Consider the following 20969-nt stretch of genomic DNA (forward strand, 5'->3'; position numbering starts at 1 on the left):
TACATGCTAATTTTTATTTAATTCAACATTCTTACAAAAAAAATACCTCCATTACAACAGAACAATTTTAGTACTCCTCCTCTTCATCAACATCTTCAACAGAATCTGCTCCAACCTCCTCATAATCCTTTTCCAAGGCAGCCATGTCCTCTCTGGCCTCAGAGAACTCACCTTCTTCCATTCCCTCACCAACATACCAGTGCACAAATGCCCGCTTGGCATACATCAGGTCAAACTTGTGATCCAAGCGACTCCAAGCTTCTGCAATTGCAGTGGTGTTACTCAGCATGCATACAGCCCTTTGGACCTTGGCCAGATCTCCCCCAGGTACTACAGTGGGAGGCTGGTAGTTGATTCCCACCTTGAAGCCGGTGGGACACCAGTCCACAAACTGGATCGAGCGACGGGTCTTGATGCTGGCAATAGCGGCATTGACATCTTTAGGTACCACGTCTCCACGATAGAGCAAGCAACAGGCCATGTATTTGCCACGACGAGGGTCACATTTCACCATCTGGTTGGCTGGCTCAAAGCAAGCATTAGAGATCTCGGCCACAGACAGCTGCTCATGGTAGGCTTTCTCGGCAGATATAATAGGGGAGTAGGTAACCAGTGGGAAATGGATACGAGGGTACGGAACCAAATTGGTCTGGAACTCCGTCAGATCCACATTGAGAGCACCATCAAATCGCAAAGAAGCAGTGATGGAAGAAACTATCTGCGCAATTAGTCTGTTCAGGTTGCTGTAGGACGGACGGTCTATGTCCAGGTTACGCTTGCAAATGTCAAAGATGGCCTCGTTGTCCACCATGAATGAGCAATCAGAGTGCTCGAGGGTGGTGTGAGTGGTCAAGATAGAGTTGTAAGGCTCTACTACTGCAGTGGAAACCTGGGGAGCAGGGTAAACGGAGAACTCCAGCTTTGATTTTTTGCCATAGTCAACAGATAGGCGCTCCATCAACAGAGAGGTGAAGCCAGAACCTGTCCCACCTCCAAAGCTGTGGAAGATCAGGAATCCCTGCAGACCTGTACACTGGTCAGCCTACAAAAGGACAAAATAATAATTAAACTTTGCCTGACAGGTCACATGGTCTTGAGTGCACTTTTTAAAAAAAAAATTAAATGAATTAACTTTTTAAAAAAAATGCATTTTTGTGATGCATTTTCTGTTTTCAGGAAAATGAAGGTAGAGTGTTGTGTATGGTCATTCAAAATCATTAAATAATGATTTATGATGTGCCTTAATAAAACCACAACTCACCATTTTTCGCATCCGATCAAGGACAGAGTCGACAATCTCTTTGCCAATGGTGTAGTGGCCACGGGCATAGTTGTTGGCAGCATCCTCTTTGCCACTGATTAGCTGCTCTGGGTGGTAAAGTTGACGATAATGTCCATTCCTGATCTCATCTGTAAGAAAGCAGATACAACAGTCTATTAGCACAAATACAGAACCTAAGCATTGCTTCAAGATCAATACTACAACAAATTAAAATAACCATGTAACAATATAGAACCCTGAAATCCATTTCTGAAAGGACATCATGGTGACACAGAACAAAACTAAGTCACTTAAATGTCTCCAAGCAAAGTTAAAGCAAATAGACTCAGTAACACATTTTACCTACAACTGTTGGCTCCAGGTCAATGAAAACAGCTCGTGGAACATATTTTCCAGCTCCGGTGTCACTGAAGAAAGTACCAAAAGAAGAATCAACCAAGCAGGTGTTGCCAGAACTGATCGTCCCATCAGGCTGGATGCCATGCTCCAGGCAATACAACTCCCAGCAGGAATTACCAATCTGGACTCCTGCTTGACCAATGTGCACTGAGATACACTCCCTCTGTAAATACAGGACATTACAAACCAGTCAGACTTGTACTAATATTTATACCTGGATTAGGTTTTTTTTTTTTTTTTTTTTTTTTTTAAATAATCAAATGTGTAATGTTACCATTTTATTCAGTGATGAAGTGAAAGAGAACAGAAATAACTTCATTGATCTGCAAAATAACAAAACAATAAAAAGACACTCATTTAGCAGACACTTTTATCTAAAGTGACTTACAAATGAGAAAATCCAAGCAAAATCACTCACTCACTCACACACTCACACACTCACACTCACACACACACACACACACACACACACACACACACACACACACACACACACACACACACACACACACACACACGATACAAGGGATAGCAGAGACCACATACACATGAGCGTAAATTGCTACTTACCAACAGCTCTGCCTAGTTAATCATCTGAGCTAACTTTATAACAGGTGAGCTCAATCTCAGGGGCGTGGTCTTTCACTTAACAGCTGACGTAAAAGCGGAACAGATTTCCATAAAGCAGAATACTAAAAGGCTCTTGACGCGCTGTGTAAAGATTCTTAATTAAGTAAATAAATAAAACGGGGGGGGAATCCACCGGATTCTCTAATCTACAGAGTTAACTACATGGGCGTGGCAAGACAATGATTTATTTTCATAATAAATCATTGTCTTACAAGATAGATTACAGTAGATATATCAGAAAATGGGCTTTCTTACTCATTGGCCGTTATCATTTGCATTATTTGAATGATTTAAAACATGAAGGCTGATGCGAAAACATCCTGCGAATTCTCTTCAGTCATAAGCCCCGCCCCTTCTGTGCTCCTCTTCCCTTCACTTCTCCACGTGGAGGCCTCGACTTGCAGTCAAGACTGGAATTCATTATACGACGTTGTAGCTGAGGTGCTGTAACCACCAGGCTGACACTTATCGCAGTGTTAATGAGTCGCATGTGGATATTTATTTATTTATTTAGTTAGTTAGTTAGTTAGTTAGTTTTAGTGAGGACATCCCATTTTCCAGATCTAATTTACTTGGCACAGATTTGATAGATCATGTTAGCTTGTCAGCTCCTAAAAGAATCCTTGCTTATCTTCTGGCATTCTGCCACAAACGATGTGATGTAGTCATCATCAGGGAAAGTTTGATTTGTTCATTTATGGGGCTGGTTAGTTATTTTACTCATAAAAATGCTAATCAAACACACCTGACTGTAATTTTCAAGACTTTGGTTAGATGTTTCAGGTGTGTTTGATTAGTGATGGAGCTGGACTCTGCAGGACAGTGCAGTGGTCCTCAGGACTGGAATTGCTCATCCCATCCTGGTTTAAAAGCTAATTTCAGTGGTCTATTCCAGTATAATCTTGGGTGTTTGTGTAACAAAACATAATGAATTTGTTTTTGTGGCTCTGATGGACTTTGATTTGAGAGGATGGATTTTAATGTAATGAAAGTGTTTATATATATTTCTTGTTTTATATACAGGTTATTTCAAAAGTCACCTCTGTATTATTGTGATGGGATTTCAGGTGCCAGTTTTGTTTAAAAAAAATAATAATAATTTCTTCTCTTGTCTTTTTGGACGGAGTGTATACCTACGTGTATTTATTTCAGGAATTTGAATAGAAATTAGGTATGTTCGAGTATCGAATAAAATGTAAACTTGTATTGAAGAAGTTAATCTTGTTAGTAATTCTTTTAAAATTACCAATTAAGTAACTAGTTTTGATAACTAAAAAAAAAAAAGTGTACATAGGCAATTTTAGCAAAGCCCTTTACAGTAAATTAAAATGTAAAATTGAACTAATGAAATGATCTGCAGCACATACTTACATTAATGTTTGTTACATAATATGATTAAAGAAAATAAATGAATGAATAAATAAACAAACAAATAAATAAATAAATACATAAATATTACTCTGGTTGCACGGTGGCTTAATGGTTAGCACGTTCGCTTCACACTGCCAGGGTTGGGGGATCGATTCCCTGCGTGTGTGGAGTTTGCATGTCCTACCCGTGCAGCCAGGGTGTCTTCTGGGTACTCCAGTTTCCTCCCCGGGTACAAAGACATGTATGGTAGGCTGATTGGCGTGTCCAAAGTGTCTGTAGTGTGTGAATGTGTGGTCTTGGGTTATAGTTGGTGGACGGGGATTTAAAGAGTTTAAAAATTATTCAAATGTCTAAGCTGTCTACTTAACCAATAGAGAGTTAACCTTGAAAACAATTGGCTAATTTTACCTAATACGTTTAAGATATATGATTAATATAATGGATCTTAAAATCATGTTTTCTCTCTTTAGTCCCATCTTTATTAATCCAGGTTTTATTATATAGTAAGAATTTAAGAGATCATACACATGTCTCAAGTAACAGACTGAAAACAAGTTTATATTAAGCTTTACACTATGAATTCATGCCACGTGATACAACCCAAGGTGTTGTATTTTTTAACTTTTCAGTTGTATACTATTTTTAAAAATCCAATTAAACCTTGTGGTTGTCAAAGCTGAGTTCAAAGTCTAGTTGTATCTTTGAGACAGTGTCCTGAACTGGGCCGAATATTTACAGAAAACAGCAAAGTGAATATGCATGACTGCTTTGTGTTGAGGCTGAGGCTGGTTGAGTCTCTTTGATACTGTAAATAGACTCCCACCCGAGTGGGTGTGCTGTGAACTGTGTATTTATATGTGTGTGTGTGTGTGTATTTGTGTGTGTTTTAGAGAGAGGGTGTGCCATGAGCGATGTGTGGGATGGAATGGTATTGGAAGTGGTGTGTTTGAAGTGGTAAGTGGTGAACCATTGCTTAATAGCATCCATTCTTTTAATATTTAAAACGCTCTGAATTGTAGGAGGCTCTGCATTGCCAATGCTTCTGTGCAGTGGGTTTCTTTCTATTCTTTTGACATCCCAATTTCATCTCATTTACAAGCAAGCTATAAATAAAATCACTACAATTTTTAATATACTGTTTTTGAGGTGACTGATACAATAAAAGTGAATATTATTTGCTTGTCAGTGTAGCTTTTTTTTTTTCTAATAATGTTGTTCTCAAATGACCGTGCATATTGTAATTACAAAATACCAGTTATATATATATTTTTAAAAGTTATAAAATACCAGTTGACTTTTTCCTGGTGAGGTTCGTTTACTGCCTTCATGTAAATTCTCTGTCACTAAGGGTAAGGGCTAGATTTAGGTAGTTCCTGTGTCAAACTTTGTTTCTTAAATAAAATGAAAGAAAATAAAAATGCTGACCTCTACAAATGTATTATTACTGTATTCACACAACTACACTCACACAGCCAGAGATATTAATACTAATAGATGAAAGGACATACCAGTATTTGTTTGCTTTGGCTAGAAAGGGACAGAACACAAATAAAATGTTGGCTAGATTTTCCCATGGGAAAGTAAGAATAGCATTACACACAACAGGTGCCTTTTGCACAGCCAGATATGAGGTGAAAGAGGCCAACACACACACACACACACACACCCATCAGCCATAACATTAAAACCATCTGACAAATATTGTGTAGGTCCCCCTTGTGTCATTAAAATAACTCTGACCTGTCGAAGCATGGACTCCATAAGACCTCTGAAGGTGTACTGTGGTATCTGGCACCAAGATGTTAGCAGCAGATCTTTTAAGTCCTGTAAGTTGTGAGGTGGGGTCTCCATGGATCCGACTTGTTTTTCCAGCACATCCCACAGATGCTCGATCAAATTGAGATCTGGGGAATTTGGAGGCAGAGTCAACACCTTATACTCTTCTTCATATTCCTCAAACCGTTCCTGAACAATTTTTGCAGTGTGTCAGGGCACATTATCCTGCTGAAAGAGGCCACTGACATTAGGGAATACCGTTGCCATGAAGGGGTGTATTTGGTCTGCAACAATATTTAGGTGGTACATGTCAAAGTCACATCCACATGGATGCCAGGACCCAAGGTTTCCCAGAGCATCACACTGCCTCCACCGGCTTGCCTTCTTCCCATAGTGTATCCTGGTGCCCTCTCTTCCAGGGTAAGTGACACACATACACACATACTGTGCCATTCACATGATGTAAAAGAAAACCAGATTCATCAGACCAGGCCACCTTCTTCCAATGCACCACGGTCCAGTTAAGATGCTCACATGCCCATTGTAGGTGCTTTCAGCCGTGGACAGGGCAGCATGGGCAGTCACCTGTCAGTGGTTTTAATGTTATGGCTGATTAGTGTGTGTGTTTGTGTGTGTGTATGTGTGTGTGTGTGTGTGTGTGTGTGTGTGTATATATATCCTGTATGTGTATATATTATATACTATAATGGGATTTACAGCAGGATTACAACCCACACTATTTTATTTTGAGCCGTCATTTGAGTCCGTTGAGTATGCATAATGCTGATCTGAGGTCAGTTATAAGCAGAGATTTATAGAAGTGAACTAAATTCAGCCAACACAAGCAAATTGCTGTAGGGCACAGTACATCAAGAAAGCACTGCCAACATTCGATAGTAATTACTGGAAGATTGTGGCACACCTTTATTATGATTAATAGTGAAACAGAAGGAAACCACATGAAAGACTGATTGAGTTGTATCACAGGATGCTGTTGTGTAAGAACATGTATGTTTATTTACCTGGTTTGTTAACTGATTTTAACTGAATATTAAAATACACTTGCTAGTCAAACACTGTTTTTGAAATCCAAATGTGTGTTACTACACAGGCTGTGTACTACAGGATGCATATTTTTTTCATTCATTCATATTCAGCAATCAATGTGTTCAGGGTCAGAGTGGATAGTGGGAACACCGGCCACAGGTGTTCAACACACCATAGATGAGACGCCAAACCATCACAGGGCACCATGCACACACATTTACACTCACGGGAAATTTAGCATAGCCAGTCCACCTACTGGCATTTTTTGGGATGTGGAAGGAAACCAGAGAACCTGAAGGAAATCCACATGTACACAGGGTGAACAATGCGAAACACCACACAGACAGTAACTGGAGCAAACCATACACCACCATTTTACCTATATATATATATATATATATATATATATATATATATATATATATATATATATATATATATATTTGATTTTTCCCCAATGTAATAAAAAAAACTATTTAATTAGAAATACACATTATTATTTCAGATTGACATTTTGTTTAGCCTGCCTCAAAATTATTTAACAAACGCATTTATTATAGTATCCTAACATTAATGATGTATAAATGTGAATAATGAACATTGAAGAATGATGACAATATAAGTAGCCAGGTTATCAGAAATAGGACGCGTCCACTGTGTGCTGTTCAGAGGGGTGTAGCTGGAGAGGATGGGTTGCTATCCGGCCGCCATTTTGGAATATTCGATTCTTGATGAAGAGTAGGGGGGAACGAAGGAAGAGTGTGAGTCGGGAGTGCTGGAGAAGCGCACACAGGTTTGGGTTATATTGGAATTTAATCACTGCTTTTACACTTGTATCAGCCTGAGAGGACACCGGGGTGACCGAATACCTGCTGGGCGTTGAGGAAACGGGGGTGAGTAGAGAAGTAGTTTATTTGGGAAAACCCATGGAAAAGAAAGTGGTTCAGTTCATGTGTGGATTTTGAGGAATCGCTGTTATTTGTTTGTTGTTTTTTTTTTTTAAACTGTAACATCACGGAACCTGAGTAGCGGCGTTGAAATACACAATCAGGACTTTGTTTTGTAACATTGTTGAACCATTTTAGAGTTTGAGTGAAAATATGGACGGTGTGTTTGGGTTTTCATGGAATGTCACTGTAGTAAATGTGTGTCGTTTCTAAATAACCGTTACACTGTAGAACATTTCAAATTGAGCCAGGCGCGTGCCTAGTCATTCAGAATAACGTCCCCCCCCAAACCGTCACGAGCGCAATCCTGTCGCTAGGTAAAAGTTAGATAAGCTCTTTCTTCACGAGCTCCTTCTTCAGCTGTTGGTTTCGGGTTTGTTCTGGCACCTCTTTCTCTCCAAGTCTGAGTGAATATGTGAGCCGGAAAGCCGCCTGCTTTTCCTTCGTGTCCCGGGGCGGTGCTGTACTCAGGCCCGCTTTATTTATAGCCTTAAGCGTTCAAGGTTTCACTCCAGTCCTGCCATTTCCCACTCAATGTATATTTCATACCTGGAAAGCTCTCTGCTACTCTGTTTATGATTCCATCAAGTAAAAGTAGTTATTAAATAGCTCCACTGGAAGGACTGTTGACACAAAAAGGGTCATTTTCATCCTGAGATTCTCACTTACACTTTTAGACCATGTTTACACCAGGTGTAATGACAATTTGCTTGTGCAGGCGTCCTACTAAGGGTTTCTGCGCATGCGCACTAGACGTTTACACACGCATACATTCATAGCCTGGGTATTGTCTGACCACACGTCAAAATTTGCTTCCTGTATATGTATTTTCTGATAAGTATTAAAGTGGACAAATACTAATGATTGATAGAACACGAGGTGTTTCATACTGAGTATCAGGATTATATCCAAATCAGCACAATCCCCAAACACCGCAGGTGTGAATGCACCCAAAACTGCATGTAAAGGCAACCTGAAATCATGAAAGCAAATGACTTTTAAAACTTTGTTAGTATTATGTCGTAAACAAAGATTATATGTCGTTAAATCTTTACCGTTCCTCATACAAATTTTCTTAAATTTGTTATTTTAACCAATAGTATGTCATGTGTCTGGTTCGATCCTGAGCTCGGGTTACTGTGTCTACATCCACTTTAATCCGGATAGATCTGAAAATCCGGATACATATCTGTCTACACTGGCGTTTTCAAAATTGCTTGTCTACACTGAAACGTCTATAATAAAAAAAAAAATGCTTGCACCCCTATACTGCGCATGCGTAAAAAATGGTAAGAAGATTTGGCCTGCGTCATTTCCGTCCTGTGTTTACATTGCATTTATATTTATTCATTTAGCAGACGCTTTTATCCAAAGCGACTTACAAATGAGGAAATACAAAAAAAAGGGAATCTGAAGGTTGCACAAAGTGACAGTAATCTTTTAACAAGTCTATGAAACAGGATAGCAGGCATGGCATAACTCTGGTTCATCACCCACTATCTTGTTTGCTTAAGTTGAATGGGGCACATGACTAAAAATATATCATGGTTTTTGAATACCTCTGATTTCTCAGTCCACACTACAACGTGAAAATGGTGTTTTCAGATTTATCCACCCCTTTTTCGCTGGAATAATACTCTGTCTCACTGTGGACGGACGGAAGGCCAAACGGATTTCTCGAACTAATTAGAACGTGTTTAAGTGCAAATACATTCGTCTGTCCAAGCCAGATCTCGACAGCTAAAGTTCTCCCAATGCATTGCATCAGATCACACACGGTTTATGACCGCTGAAGTTGACATCTTTATGAAATTTAAATACAGTATGCAAAATTAAAATGTTGGATGCAGCAGCTTTTTTTTTTTTTTTTTTTTTTTTTTTTTTTTTTTTTTTGCAGGAACGTTACAGAAAGTTGATAAGGACCTAATTTGCATATGAGATATATTATGGATATCAACTTTCAATCTGGATAACCAAAGACGTATTGCACTAAATATGTAAATGCACGTGGTGTAAAATCTTTATGAGGAGACCATTCAGATACACATGAAACATGCAGGCATGAATGGAGTTTAAGATTAATTATAGTTTTGCACTAAAACTCATGGTCAATGGAGATTATTTACGGTGTTTATTTAGGGCTTGGCTCAGTGTGTAGCCTAAAGGAAAGGATAAGGACTCATTTGGAGAAAGCATCCTTCAGGTTGCATTGATTATAAATGGACAGGAAGAGGGTTGTGTTTACAACAGGAAGTCTAAATGACTGTGTGGGGGGGTAGGGTAGTGCAGTAAGTGGTGCATTTTACTCTGAATTGTTCAGCTCCCTCACTGTGTCCCTCAGGATGCTTGAGGAAGACGCCTTTTTCCTTCCAGCAGCCGTGGCAACTGTGTGTGTGTGTGTGTGTGTGTGTGTGTGTGTGTGTGTGTGTGTGTGTGTGTGTGACTGAAAGAGGGTGTGTTTATACAACTGAGTCAGATCTTCCTAACACAGCTGAAGTAAATCTGCTTTTCTGAGTTCAGGTCTCGTCCTGTCATGGTGTTTTGTTTTTTTCTTCAATGAATGTGCTGAACAAATAAGTGGCACAGATTTATCATGTGGCACGGCCCCACGTGTTCGAGCCAGAGCTTTAAACTTTAACCACACATCTGTGCCCGGCAGAAGCTTACACATTTCTGCAGTATTTATTTATTTATTTATTTATTTATTTAGCTTGGAGTGTAAAAGCTTTCCTCCTCCTTCTCTATTGCCGCTCTGGGTGTAATATAAAAACTTAGCGTTTCACTCCAAGAATAATCTAATCCTCTCCAGTTGTTTTCTATTCATAGTGACTTTTGCGGTGTATTGCCTGGAAACTCTGTTTAATATGTTTTCAAAGTCCTGACATGCACACGTCATAAGTGAACATGCTGTGAATCATTCCAGATGACAGTCTGTCGACATAATTATCATCTCCTCAATAGGCGTCCTCACTAAACACAAACTGTAAACTCAGAATAAGGCTCGGTGTGCGAAGGTGTCAGTATATAGAATTGTAATCAAAGTCTGCTGAATTAATATCCCAGAACGTATCCTAAGCTATATGAGCTCTTAAACACATACTCTATCCTTTGTGTGTGTGTGTAGCGTATGTGTAGGTGATAAGCACAAGCGATCATTTTGGCACATTTCCCTGCACCGGGAAAAGCACAGAGCCTGTTTGCTTGAAGTTAGTGATAGAAGTCAAAGTATGTTTGTTATGCAAAATGCTTATGGATGTTTCAGTCAAATGTCTTTTGTAAATTTTTATATTTATACAGAAATGACTTATTGCTCCAGTGTCTGAACTCCATAAGGACGGCTTTTGGTCAGAACGTATCTCATGTCTGTCTCCTCCTAAGACTTTTTTGACATATCAGTAAGCATTTTGATCGATGCCAGCTGCATTAGCCTGAGCCCAAGTCTTACACTGCCCTTGTTATATTCATCTCTAATTTTTATTATTTTCTTTTACTTGCCTGTATAAGTGAAGTGTAAACCTTAGTCATCAAACTTACACAAATACAATTTCTCTATGCTGTGAACTTGGTTATGAATTTTTATATATATATATATATATATATATATATATATACACACACACACACACACACACACACACACACACACACACACACACACACATATATATATACACACACACATACAATTGTGCAAGCATAATTGTAGCTTCATAGAAAAGTGCTTGTACAATAGTGACACTCGTGGACAAACAGAAGAAAAACTGTTTATTCATGGGTTTGTGTTGTAATTACTGCAGGCCTGAAGGCTGTTGTCTACGTTGCATTGATGTGTTTATATACTTGGGTGTGCTGGTATGCCTGTATGGCATGTGCATAATGCATGCAGGTTGGATTGAATAGACAGTTGTGATGTGACACAGCTGTGACCTTCTACGACACATCTGGTATGAATTAAAAAAAAAAAAAAAATTTGATCAACAATTGCCCGTTTTAAGAACACTGCCTATCACAAAAACACTGAAGTATTCCTTTAACTGTGTGTGTGTGTGTGTGTGTGTGTGTGTGATTCTAAGAGCAGTAAGTATATTGAGCTTTGGCGTGATGGAAAAGCCCCCCTTGGCCTGATCGAGCTGTATTTGCAGTGTCCAAGCTGATGAATGCTCCATTCACCACCAGCTTAACACTCCGAGCTGCAGTTAAAACCACTCCGAATTTTTACACAAACATCTTACACAAATGTTTCTTTTACAAGCGTGATGTGGATTTGGGGTAGATGTGCTCGGGCAGCATAGCTGCATTTTAATGTTCAGTTTTCAGTTAGGAAAGTGTGTTCATGTACAGCAGGCCTGTGCTGAGCTTATATTCAGCATCACCTAGTACTGTTTAAACCTGTAACCATGCAGCCATTCAAGATGATGGCCCAGTTCATTGCTGCTCATAAATAGACCCTTTATGGAGAGAGGCATGGCTTTGTATGAGATGGCTGTGTGTGTGTGTGTGTGTGTGTGTGTGTGTGTGTGTGTGTGTGTGCACGTGTGCGCGTTGCTTAAAGACTTCTCTTTCCATCTTGCTTACACTTGTGACCCAAGTGACAATAAATGACACACAGGATGGAGAAAAGAAATTCCTTCACATCCAGCCACTTCTGTCTCTACCTATTTCGCATGCAGTCATGTGCGTGTAATTAGTTCTCCAATATATCGAAACACCTCGGTTTAACTGCCTGTATTTTTGCTCACATGTTTTCTAATGTTTTGATTAGGAGTCCTATATTTGTGTATGCAGACCTGCTCTTTGCTAGAAGAGCTACTTCTTTTAAAATGTGATTTATACAAGCTGAGAACTTAACAAGCAACTGTGAATATACACACACACTCACACACACACACACACACACACGCCTGCACGGGATGCTAGAAATTCTATAACATTTAATAATATGATGATCATTTTTTTGTTTAAAAAGTCACTCAAGACAAACAGGCGCATGTGGAGCGTTTAAACAGGTATTGTATTATACATATTTTATATTGGACCATGTGTAGATTGAATATTAGAACTGAATGGACAGATTATTCTCCCTAATGGTTAATGAAGTCCATCCATACATACTGTTTACATATTAATATATCAATAGAGCCATCCATTCATACACTTTCTGTCCATCTGAATGTTCATCCATCTGTGTATTTGTCCATCGGTATATTCACTTTTCTGTCTGTTCATCCGCCTGTCTGTAAACGTTTGTCTATCCAAATGTTTGTTCGGTCACAGGTTTATCCACGTTTGTTTGTCCACTGTAGGGTTGTCAAAAGTACCGGTACTTCGCTACCAAGTCGGTACTAAAAAGAAAAAAGTCGACGGTACATGAGTTTCATAAGTACCAGTAGTACTGGGTCAGACAGGTAGTCAGTCAGGAACTTTTCATGGGTGCACCGTGCAACAAGAGCCAAAGCAGCAGCTCCGCCGGTTACCATGGCTGCGTCCGATACCGCATACTTACCTACTTTATAGTAGGCGAAATACATGCATTTCTCTCGGACGCTCGTTTTCCGTTTTCGGTGCTATTACCGCGAAATGTGTAAATTCACTTGTCTGTCTGTTCATCCGCCTGTCCGTAAACGTTTGTCTATGTGCTCATCCAAATGTTTGGTCAGTCACAGGTCTATCCACGTTTGCTTGTCCACTGACATATCCATTTGTCCACCTGTCTATCCACATGTTCGCTTGCCTGTCCTTCTCCCTACATGTTTTCTTCACCCATCTGGCTACATGTTTGTCTTCCTGTCCCTTAACATATAGGTGCTCCATCCTGTCATCATGGTTGTCTGCCCATTAATCCATAAGTTTGTCTGCCTGTTTGTCCAACAGTCCGTCTACCAGTATGTTAGTTTTTCCACTCCTTCATCCACACATTTGTTCATACAGTGACATGTTCACTTGTCTGGTCATCCATACACGTTTTGTTTGTCCTCCCATCTGGCTACATGTTCATAACATTTGTCTACCTGTCTGTTCGTTTTCCTCCGTCAAGATGTCTCTTCACATGTTTACGGCAACCTGTCCATCCACATTTATTCATCCACCCATCCAGATGTTTGTCTCACCTGCCTTTTGTCCATTCACATGCTCGTTCCTACCTCCCTCTGTCCATATCTTTGTCCTTCTATCTGTCCCTCTGTCTATATACCTGTGCATACACGCATCGATAAATAAACGAACGAGAACAAGACTACCAAGGTTTTCTAATTGAATCTGTAAACAAAACCAAGTATTGCTGCTGCCACAGCCTGCCATCATTAAGAGGAAACTACATCATCTGAAAGACCTGCAATAACAATTAGAAATAATTTCCTCTCTGTTATGGTTGTTTTTCCACTTGAGCATATTGAGTTTTCCCGCTGGGCATGGTGCTTTGGTTTTTTTTTTTTTTGGTGTTTTGTTTTTTTTATCACGGTGTTTGTAGGAAACAGGAGGAACTACGTTTATGCTATAAAGAGTAGCATAACAGTGTAGTAGTGAACACAATGGCTCCTGTGGGAAGAGCCCTCGCACCTGCATGCGGCATGACTTATTCAACAGAGCCAGACGTTCACATTCAGCACTGTGGAGGAACGCACACGCAAAGCACCCTGTGAAACGGTGATCACGCTGTGGTCTTTATGCTGTTACGTACCTGTTTACTGAGAAATATATGAAAAGTAGGAGCTACTCATATACCTTTATATAATAATGTGATGGTCATTATGGTGGTCATGTTATAATATAAGATTACAATAATTGCCTGGTCCATTTTCATGAACTTATCAGTAGGCCTCAGCAATATATGAAATGATACTGATATTGTGATGTGTTGTAATATACTTACAGGCAAGTGTATTGCTTGTAACATCAGTTATAGCAGTACTTTATTGGATTGGACAGATTTTTAATATTACTTTTGGTATCAGTTGCATAATTTTCCTCTCTTTGCCTGTTTAATATCATTGAAACCATAGATTCATTTAATAGTTTTGTAATTGTGATACTACTGGAATTTTGTTCGAGTAGTTCCAGTAATGTCTTCAAATATCACAACATGACCATCCATAACTCTTACAAGACAACAAACGGAAACCGTAGCGTGAACCAGGTTCTACACGCCAGCTTTGATTGATTGTCTCATCCCCCATGCTTGGAATTGTTAAATCGTGTAAAATTACTTTCTTTTTTTCAAGCTGGATTCGAATTTGGCTAGAAAAGTTATAGGAAACGGGTGCATGGTAATGCTGCCTTAGAAACCGGACTGACTTTGTACCGGAGCATGTTGACGACTAAAATCAAACCACCATGCACACCTGCGTCCTATGTCTTCATCACACAATCAGTCCGTCATTATTTCTCTAAAACTGCACATCGCTTTGGTCTCTGTTATCATGTCTCAGATCCTCTTGCAGCTCTAGGTTTAGCACTTTTCAGTGTCATTCTTGCACATCTCTCATGTCCAGCATTGGATCAGACATGTTCTTGGCCTCAGTATGTTTTGAAACATCTTGCTACGCTTGACAGTGAAGAAACTGTCATTTTGCCAAGTGGTGAAACCTTATTTTTAAGCTTTTTGCAATGACCATAAGAAGCTTAGCGCTCAGCTACGCGTGAAGAACAGATGACAGTTGTATTCTGTAACTATTCTGTCCAGAGCTGGATCCCTGACAGTTTGTTGAAATAAAAGCTGCACAGGATGCCGAGAAGACGCGCGCACACACACGCGCGCACACACGCGCACACACGCGCACACAACATCCAGATTTACCCAGCAGCCTCTGTTCCATCGGTGACACCTTCACGATTACATGCATCCTCCTTTCCTCTTCTTTATATAGGCAGTTATGAGAAGGGAGGACGAATGTGCAGACAGATAAAATGTTGTCTTCACCAATATTCAGAAAATAATCTTTGAACACAAAATTGATCATCAACGAAAAATGGTGACATTCAGAACAGAATTTGTGTTAACATAAACCGTAAAGCTAAAAGTAGCTCCTGACTGTCCGACTCAGAGGAAACTTAAAAATGGTATGCTAGCTCTCATTCGTAAGGGTTTTAATGTTAAAAACGGCTCCTAAACCTGCGACAAGTCACGGCAGGGGTTTTCTAGAGGACTCGTCTGTCAATAATAAAGATTACAGTAATGTTGAGTGAAAGTTAGACAGATTTTATCACCGAAACCTTGTAAAGCAGTTAGACTGTGCTGATATTGTAGTGAATAGTCCGGGATTCAGTACCTGAATAACCATTTTTAGTTCCCTAAAACCCTTTTTGTTTCATAGTGCTTTAACCATCATATGCTGGAGCCACCAAAAAAAAACCCCATGAGTAAGCATTTTGCACCACAAAGGTCCTTCCACATTTTTGCTGTGAAAGTGTTTTCTGCTAAAGTCGTTAAAGATCCATCAATAAAAGGAACTGCTGCAAGAGGAAACTGAGTCTGAAAACCAGGTGATAATTTTACAAAGCAAGATTAAACTGTGTGCTGAAATTTAAATGACATAGGCCTAATAGAGGGTTTGTTTTTGTCTTTAATTTTCCAGTGGGAACTTATCATGTACTTCTCTTGTTTACAGTTAAATCACATTTAGAATTTACACACAATCACTATTATTATCTTTTTTTGTGTGTGTCTTTTTATAATGTCTAGCATTTGGCAACGTTTCCCCAAAAGGTCCAGTCAGATCCTTTAGGGCATTATCTCTGTCAGTGTGTTTGATAGACATGGGAGTGTGTGTAGAGATTATATGTATCGGTATGAGACGCTCATCCAGCACAGTGTGAAACTACAGCGTGTGTGTGTGTGTGTGTCTGGGGAGATAAGAAAGCATACAGGTATTTTCCTCTTCTCCAAACATCCTGTCATTCTCTCTCTCTCTCTCTCTCTCTCTCTCTCTCTCTCTCTCTCTCTCTCTCTCTCTCTCTCTCTCTCTCTCTCTCTCTCTCACACACGCTTCTTTTTCTCCACAATTCTTTCTCAAGATAATATTCACTTTACTATAACACCTAATGTGGGTATATAAGGAAGTGTCACTATAGTCATAAACATTTGATTTTGTGCTAAAACCCCGTTTAAAGCTAAGTTCTCAGACTATTTGTGAGTAAGGACCCGTTTAACTGGAAAACTTATTCCATGGACCCCTCAGTACAGATAAACTTCATGAATGGTATTTAAATGTGTACAGTAATAATACTTTATTTATTCGAGCCATAGAGCTATTCTTTATTTGTTTATTTATTTATTTATTAATATGCACTAACAACACATTCGATGGTGTAAAATAAAGTGTCAACAATTGCAGAATTTTTATTGTCACGTTCAGCCGTACAAACTCTACCCAAGAAGGGGAGCAAGGAATGACCAAATTTTGCAGGAATCTGCGTCCTCCATTTTTTAGTTTGTGTTTAGCATCGCTAGTACACATTCCAGTGTGTCGGTGCAAGTCATGAGTCTTCATCACAATGGGAGGAAATGACCTCATCGTGTATCGCTCCATGTCTTCAGGGGTTTGCTTGGTCTGTGGTTTTGAAAACACACACACACACACATTGTACTCCACACTCCAACACCCTGGCAGTACATGTGTGACCTTCCCCACCTCCGTCTCATATCTTTGCAAGGCCGTGGTCTCGGGGTGTGGCTTTGTGTGAAGGACAGACAGACAGATGGATGAGCAAGAGCGCGAGAGACATGGAGAGAATCCATCAGTGCGTCCGTGTCGCGGCCCTCCCTCATGATGAATGAAGCGACTGTGCACGCGTTTCACTGCACCACTGAGACTGCTGACTACATGACTAAAAAGATACAATGCTCAGAGTCAGCATGTCTGTGTGGTTATTGAGTTTTTCACATAAGTCCAAGTCCATCTATTTCGTCTCTGCATGATACTTCTTTTGCATGATACGTATCATCTGGACTACTGTGTAGATTCAGCCTCTCTGCTGGAGGCCACACAGTCCAGCTCATCATCTGGCTTCCATACTGCCAATTTAACATTCATTTCTCATTGAAGAATGGTTTCTTTTACTTTAGAGTCTGGAAAAATGTTCCTTTTAATCAGCCAGGAATGGAGAAACATCCTCGAAAACTTCCAGAGGCTGTGCTTACACTCAGATTTTTCTATCGATCTGAATGGATTTATTCTGGCTGCACATTTCAGTGAACTGTTTACACGTGTATGTGCTCTGAAATATTAGTTGTACAGTCCACCATTTAACCTTACCACCGTTATATATTTAAAAAACGTGTAACATGAACATGCATTACATGCCGGCATGATGGTCAGGGAGCACTGTGCTCTGTAAGCAGCACGACTGTTAACTCACTCGCCTGCATGACTTTTGTACATCTAGATGATTAGAAGCAATGCGCGCTCGAGCCAAAATACCTTCTTTTGATCATGTTCTGATTTTGCACAACAAGGTAAACATTGAAGATGGCAGGTGTTGAAGAGGGTGTGATAATGAGTATCTTGAGAACATGGGTATATCTGGCCATTAAACCCATCTCATCAACAGAGAGATGTTTTTTTTTTTAGCTGGTCATGCATCGTTAAAAACGGGTATAACCCTGGCCTTAATTCACCTTCACAGAACCCAGTGAGCTCTAACTGACTAAAGATTCTTTTTTCTATATTACATGTAAACTGATGGAATTCTTTACAATATTTTTTTTTATTTATAATCTGACCATCATCTACCGACTATAGGGGAGAGTCTTTCTACATTTCTACATTTGATGTGCCATCATGCTTTGTGTGGTGGTCGCGATAACAGGAATTAACGATGTTAGTATTGCTTTTTAAGTATACATTTTTTTTTTGTGTCAGTATGTGTAATGCATCTGCAATTAAGCTGATTGGGTCAAATAAACAAGTGTCATTTCCTGCTTAGGGTTTTAAAAGATTAGTAACACTAGTACGGTAACACTAACGAAGATCAGCGTCAACTAAATTGCCTACTTTTGCCTGTCTTGCCCGTGCGCTCTCTCTCTCTCTCTCGCTCTCTCTCATGGTCTCTCTCTCTGTCTCTCTCGCCCTCTCTCACTCTCTTGCGCTCGCGCTCTCTCTCTCTCTGTCTCTCTCTGATGACATGATCCGCAGTGTAAAGTAGGTCTCTGGGGCATCTGCGCTCACATCATCTCTCCCTGAAACATCAGTATCTCCACATTTCCCAACAACCCGTACACTAGAGCATGTGACTCAGTCCTGCTCAGACCCCATAATTACTCCACAATGAGTAATGGAGAGAGAAAGAAGTAATAGAGGTAGGGAAGCTGTCACTGCAAGACATTGTTAATGTTAATGCAGGGAGAGAAAGAGTGGAGATTATCTGTGTGGATTTTGTGGTCTTTCCACTGTAACTCATTTGTTTAGCAGGATGACACGGCTGTCTCTCATTCTGCTCTCAGAAACACTAGGGGCTTTATGAGTGACCTGATCGCTCCTCTGCGTCACTGCACCTAGATGCGTGTGGTAAACAGCTCCACCACCTTCATCAGCATGTAAACATAGCACAGCAAGCTTCAGGAGCGTTGTTATGGCACTCAAAAAAGCACATACTCACTAATATGGTTTTTGATTAGTGAATATCTTGTACACCGATAAGATGTTGCATTTTTTTTTTTTTGGTGGCTTATTTTGAATGGAGCCTTGTGGGGAGCCCTGTGCAATAAACAACCCAAGCGAAGCCAACTGTGCCAATTTTAGTAACAATTTATTACATTTTATGGCATTTGGCAGATGCCCTTATCCAGACCAACTTACATTTATCAATTTTCAACTCAGTTATTCAACTAAGCAGTTGATAGTTAAGGGTCTTGCTCAAGGTGGCAGTTTGGCAGTGCTGAGATTTTAAATAATGATGATGATGATGATGATGAGTCTTTATTTATCGCGTATACATATGCACAGTGAAATTCTTTTCTTCGCCTACCCCAGCATGTTCGGATGCTGGGGTCAGAGTGCAGGGTCAGCCATGATACAGCGCTTCAGGAGCCTTGCTCAAGGGCCCAACAGTGGCAGCTTGGCAGCACTGGGGCTTGAACCCCCGACCTTCCGATCAGTAACGCAGAGCTTTAACCACCAAGCCGCCCATTTGAACTTCGTTGACTGCAAGCTGTGCTAGATGACTTCAAAATACAAGGTGTTCCAACCCTTAGGCCCTGTTCACCCTCGGCACTAACATCCGTCATTGAGCGATCGGCTCACAACCGGACAACCGAAACGTTTTTACAGCGGACACTATGAATGCGTACATTTCATACATCATTTTTACACATTCCTCACATCAGTCCCAGTTCCACCGCGTTTGTTTTTGTGCAGAAATGTCCCCCAACGCGTCCATCCATTCTGTACCGCTTATCCTTTTCAGGGTCACGGGGAACCTGGAGCCTATCCCAGGAAGGCAGGGTACACCCTGGACCGGGTACCAATCCATCACAGGATACACTCACACACACACTCACACACCCATTCATACACTACGGACACTTTAGACATACCATTCAACCTACCGTGCATGTCTTTGGACTGGGGAGGAAACCGGAGTACCCGGAGGAAACACCGCAGCACGGAGAGAACATGCAAACTCCACACACACAGGGCCACGGTGGGACTTGAACCCCCGACCCTGGAGGTGTGAGGCGTACGTGCTAACCAACAATTTCATGTACCTGGATGTATGGGCTGTTTGACATTTCGATGATGTAGCCTGCTAACGTAACTGCGAGAAAGGAGCTAGAAAAAGCAGAGCAATGATGCCCTCAATTAGGTGGTCCTTCTGCGCTGTCCAGGATGCCTCGAGATGCTTTTGAATCCACACTATGTATGTGGTCAAGTGCACGCAGGTGGTCTGAGTCTGATCATATCCGAGACACATTGGACCGTGTTCACTGTACTTAGCACTGTATGATCAGATCACCCAGGACTCATGTTCATGCCAGGTGTGAAAGGAGTCACAGTGTGTAACAGCTGTATGTAGTTTTATGTTTACCCTTAGACTTACTATTGTAAGTAAATTTCATGAAAACCTTTTCCGTGTTGTTGTTGTTCTGTAGTAGACACGGTTGCTTTGCCGAAAACTGTAGCGTTGCCTGTCGTGTGTGCATGCCCATTTACATTGATTACTATGTATATGTACTGTAAAGCATAGCCTTATAATTATAATACTTAACTCCACTGTTCTTATTCGTGGATGGTGGTGTGATATATTGTATAGCATACTCTTTCTGGAGCTTGGTAGTGTAGCCTGTTGAAGTACTTAACTTCCAGTTAAACCTAGTGAATTCCTCAGGGCTCCAACAGAGCTCTGCTCGGTCTCCTCACTGTCTGCTACATGCCTCTGAGCTGTCTGGCTCTGCTGCTCTTTGTGACTGGCAAGGCTGAAGCTGGATAAACCCGGAGGAGACCGACAGATTGTAGAAAGCTAAAGCGCAGCTGCAGTAGCCACTAGTGGGTGCTGCGGGTTTACGCTACACCCCCAGCCAAGCA

The 20969-nt window shown here is 40.5% G+C and overlaps 2 protein-coding genes across 6 annotated transcripts in view; one reads left to right on the forward strand and one right to left on the reverse strand.

Annotated features, from left to right (window-relative positions):
• LOC108256914 (tubulin alpha-8 chain) overlaps positions 1-20969 on the reverse strand; it is a 52118-nt gene continuing 31149 nt past the window's right edge. Inside the window, exons 1-5 of one of the 4 annotated variants that reach the window (XM_053675511.1) lie at positions 2252-2344; positions 1956-2004; positions 1625-1844; positions 1262-1410; positions 1-1042 (exon numbers count right to left, since the gene is read on the reverse strand). In XM_053675511.1, coding sequence (XP_053531486.1) covers positions 68-1042; positions 1262-1410; positions 1625-1844; positions 1956-2000 — 1389 coding nt within the window. In that variant the 5' untranslated portion in view covers positions 2001-2004; positions 2252-2344 and the 3' untranslated portion in view covers positions 1-67. The other 3 variants (XM_053675512.1, XM_053675514.1, XM_053675513.1) reach the window with 3 other exon arrangements.
• Positions 7232-20969, forward strand: part of ptk2aa (protein tyrosine kinase 2aa) — a 110549-nt gene continuing 96811 nt past the window's right edge. For both annotated transcript variants that reach the window (XM_053675504.1, XM_053675505.1), the window contains exon 1: positions 7232-7398. The gene's annotated coding sequence lies outside the window, so the exon portion shown is untranslated. The remainder of the gene's footprint in view (positions 7399-20969) is intronic.

Source organism: Ictalurus punctatus, chromosome 24 (genome assembly GCF_001660625.3).
Source record: "Ictalurus punctatus breed USDA103 chromosome 24, Coco_2.0, whole genome shotgun sequence".
In the NCBI taxonomy this organism is placed as follows: Eukaryota; Metazoa; Chordata; class Actinopteri; order Siluriformes; family Ictaluridae; genus Ictalurus; species Ictalurus punctatus.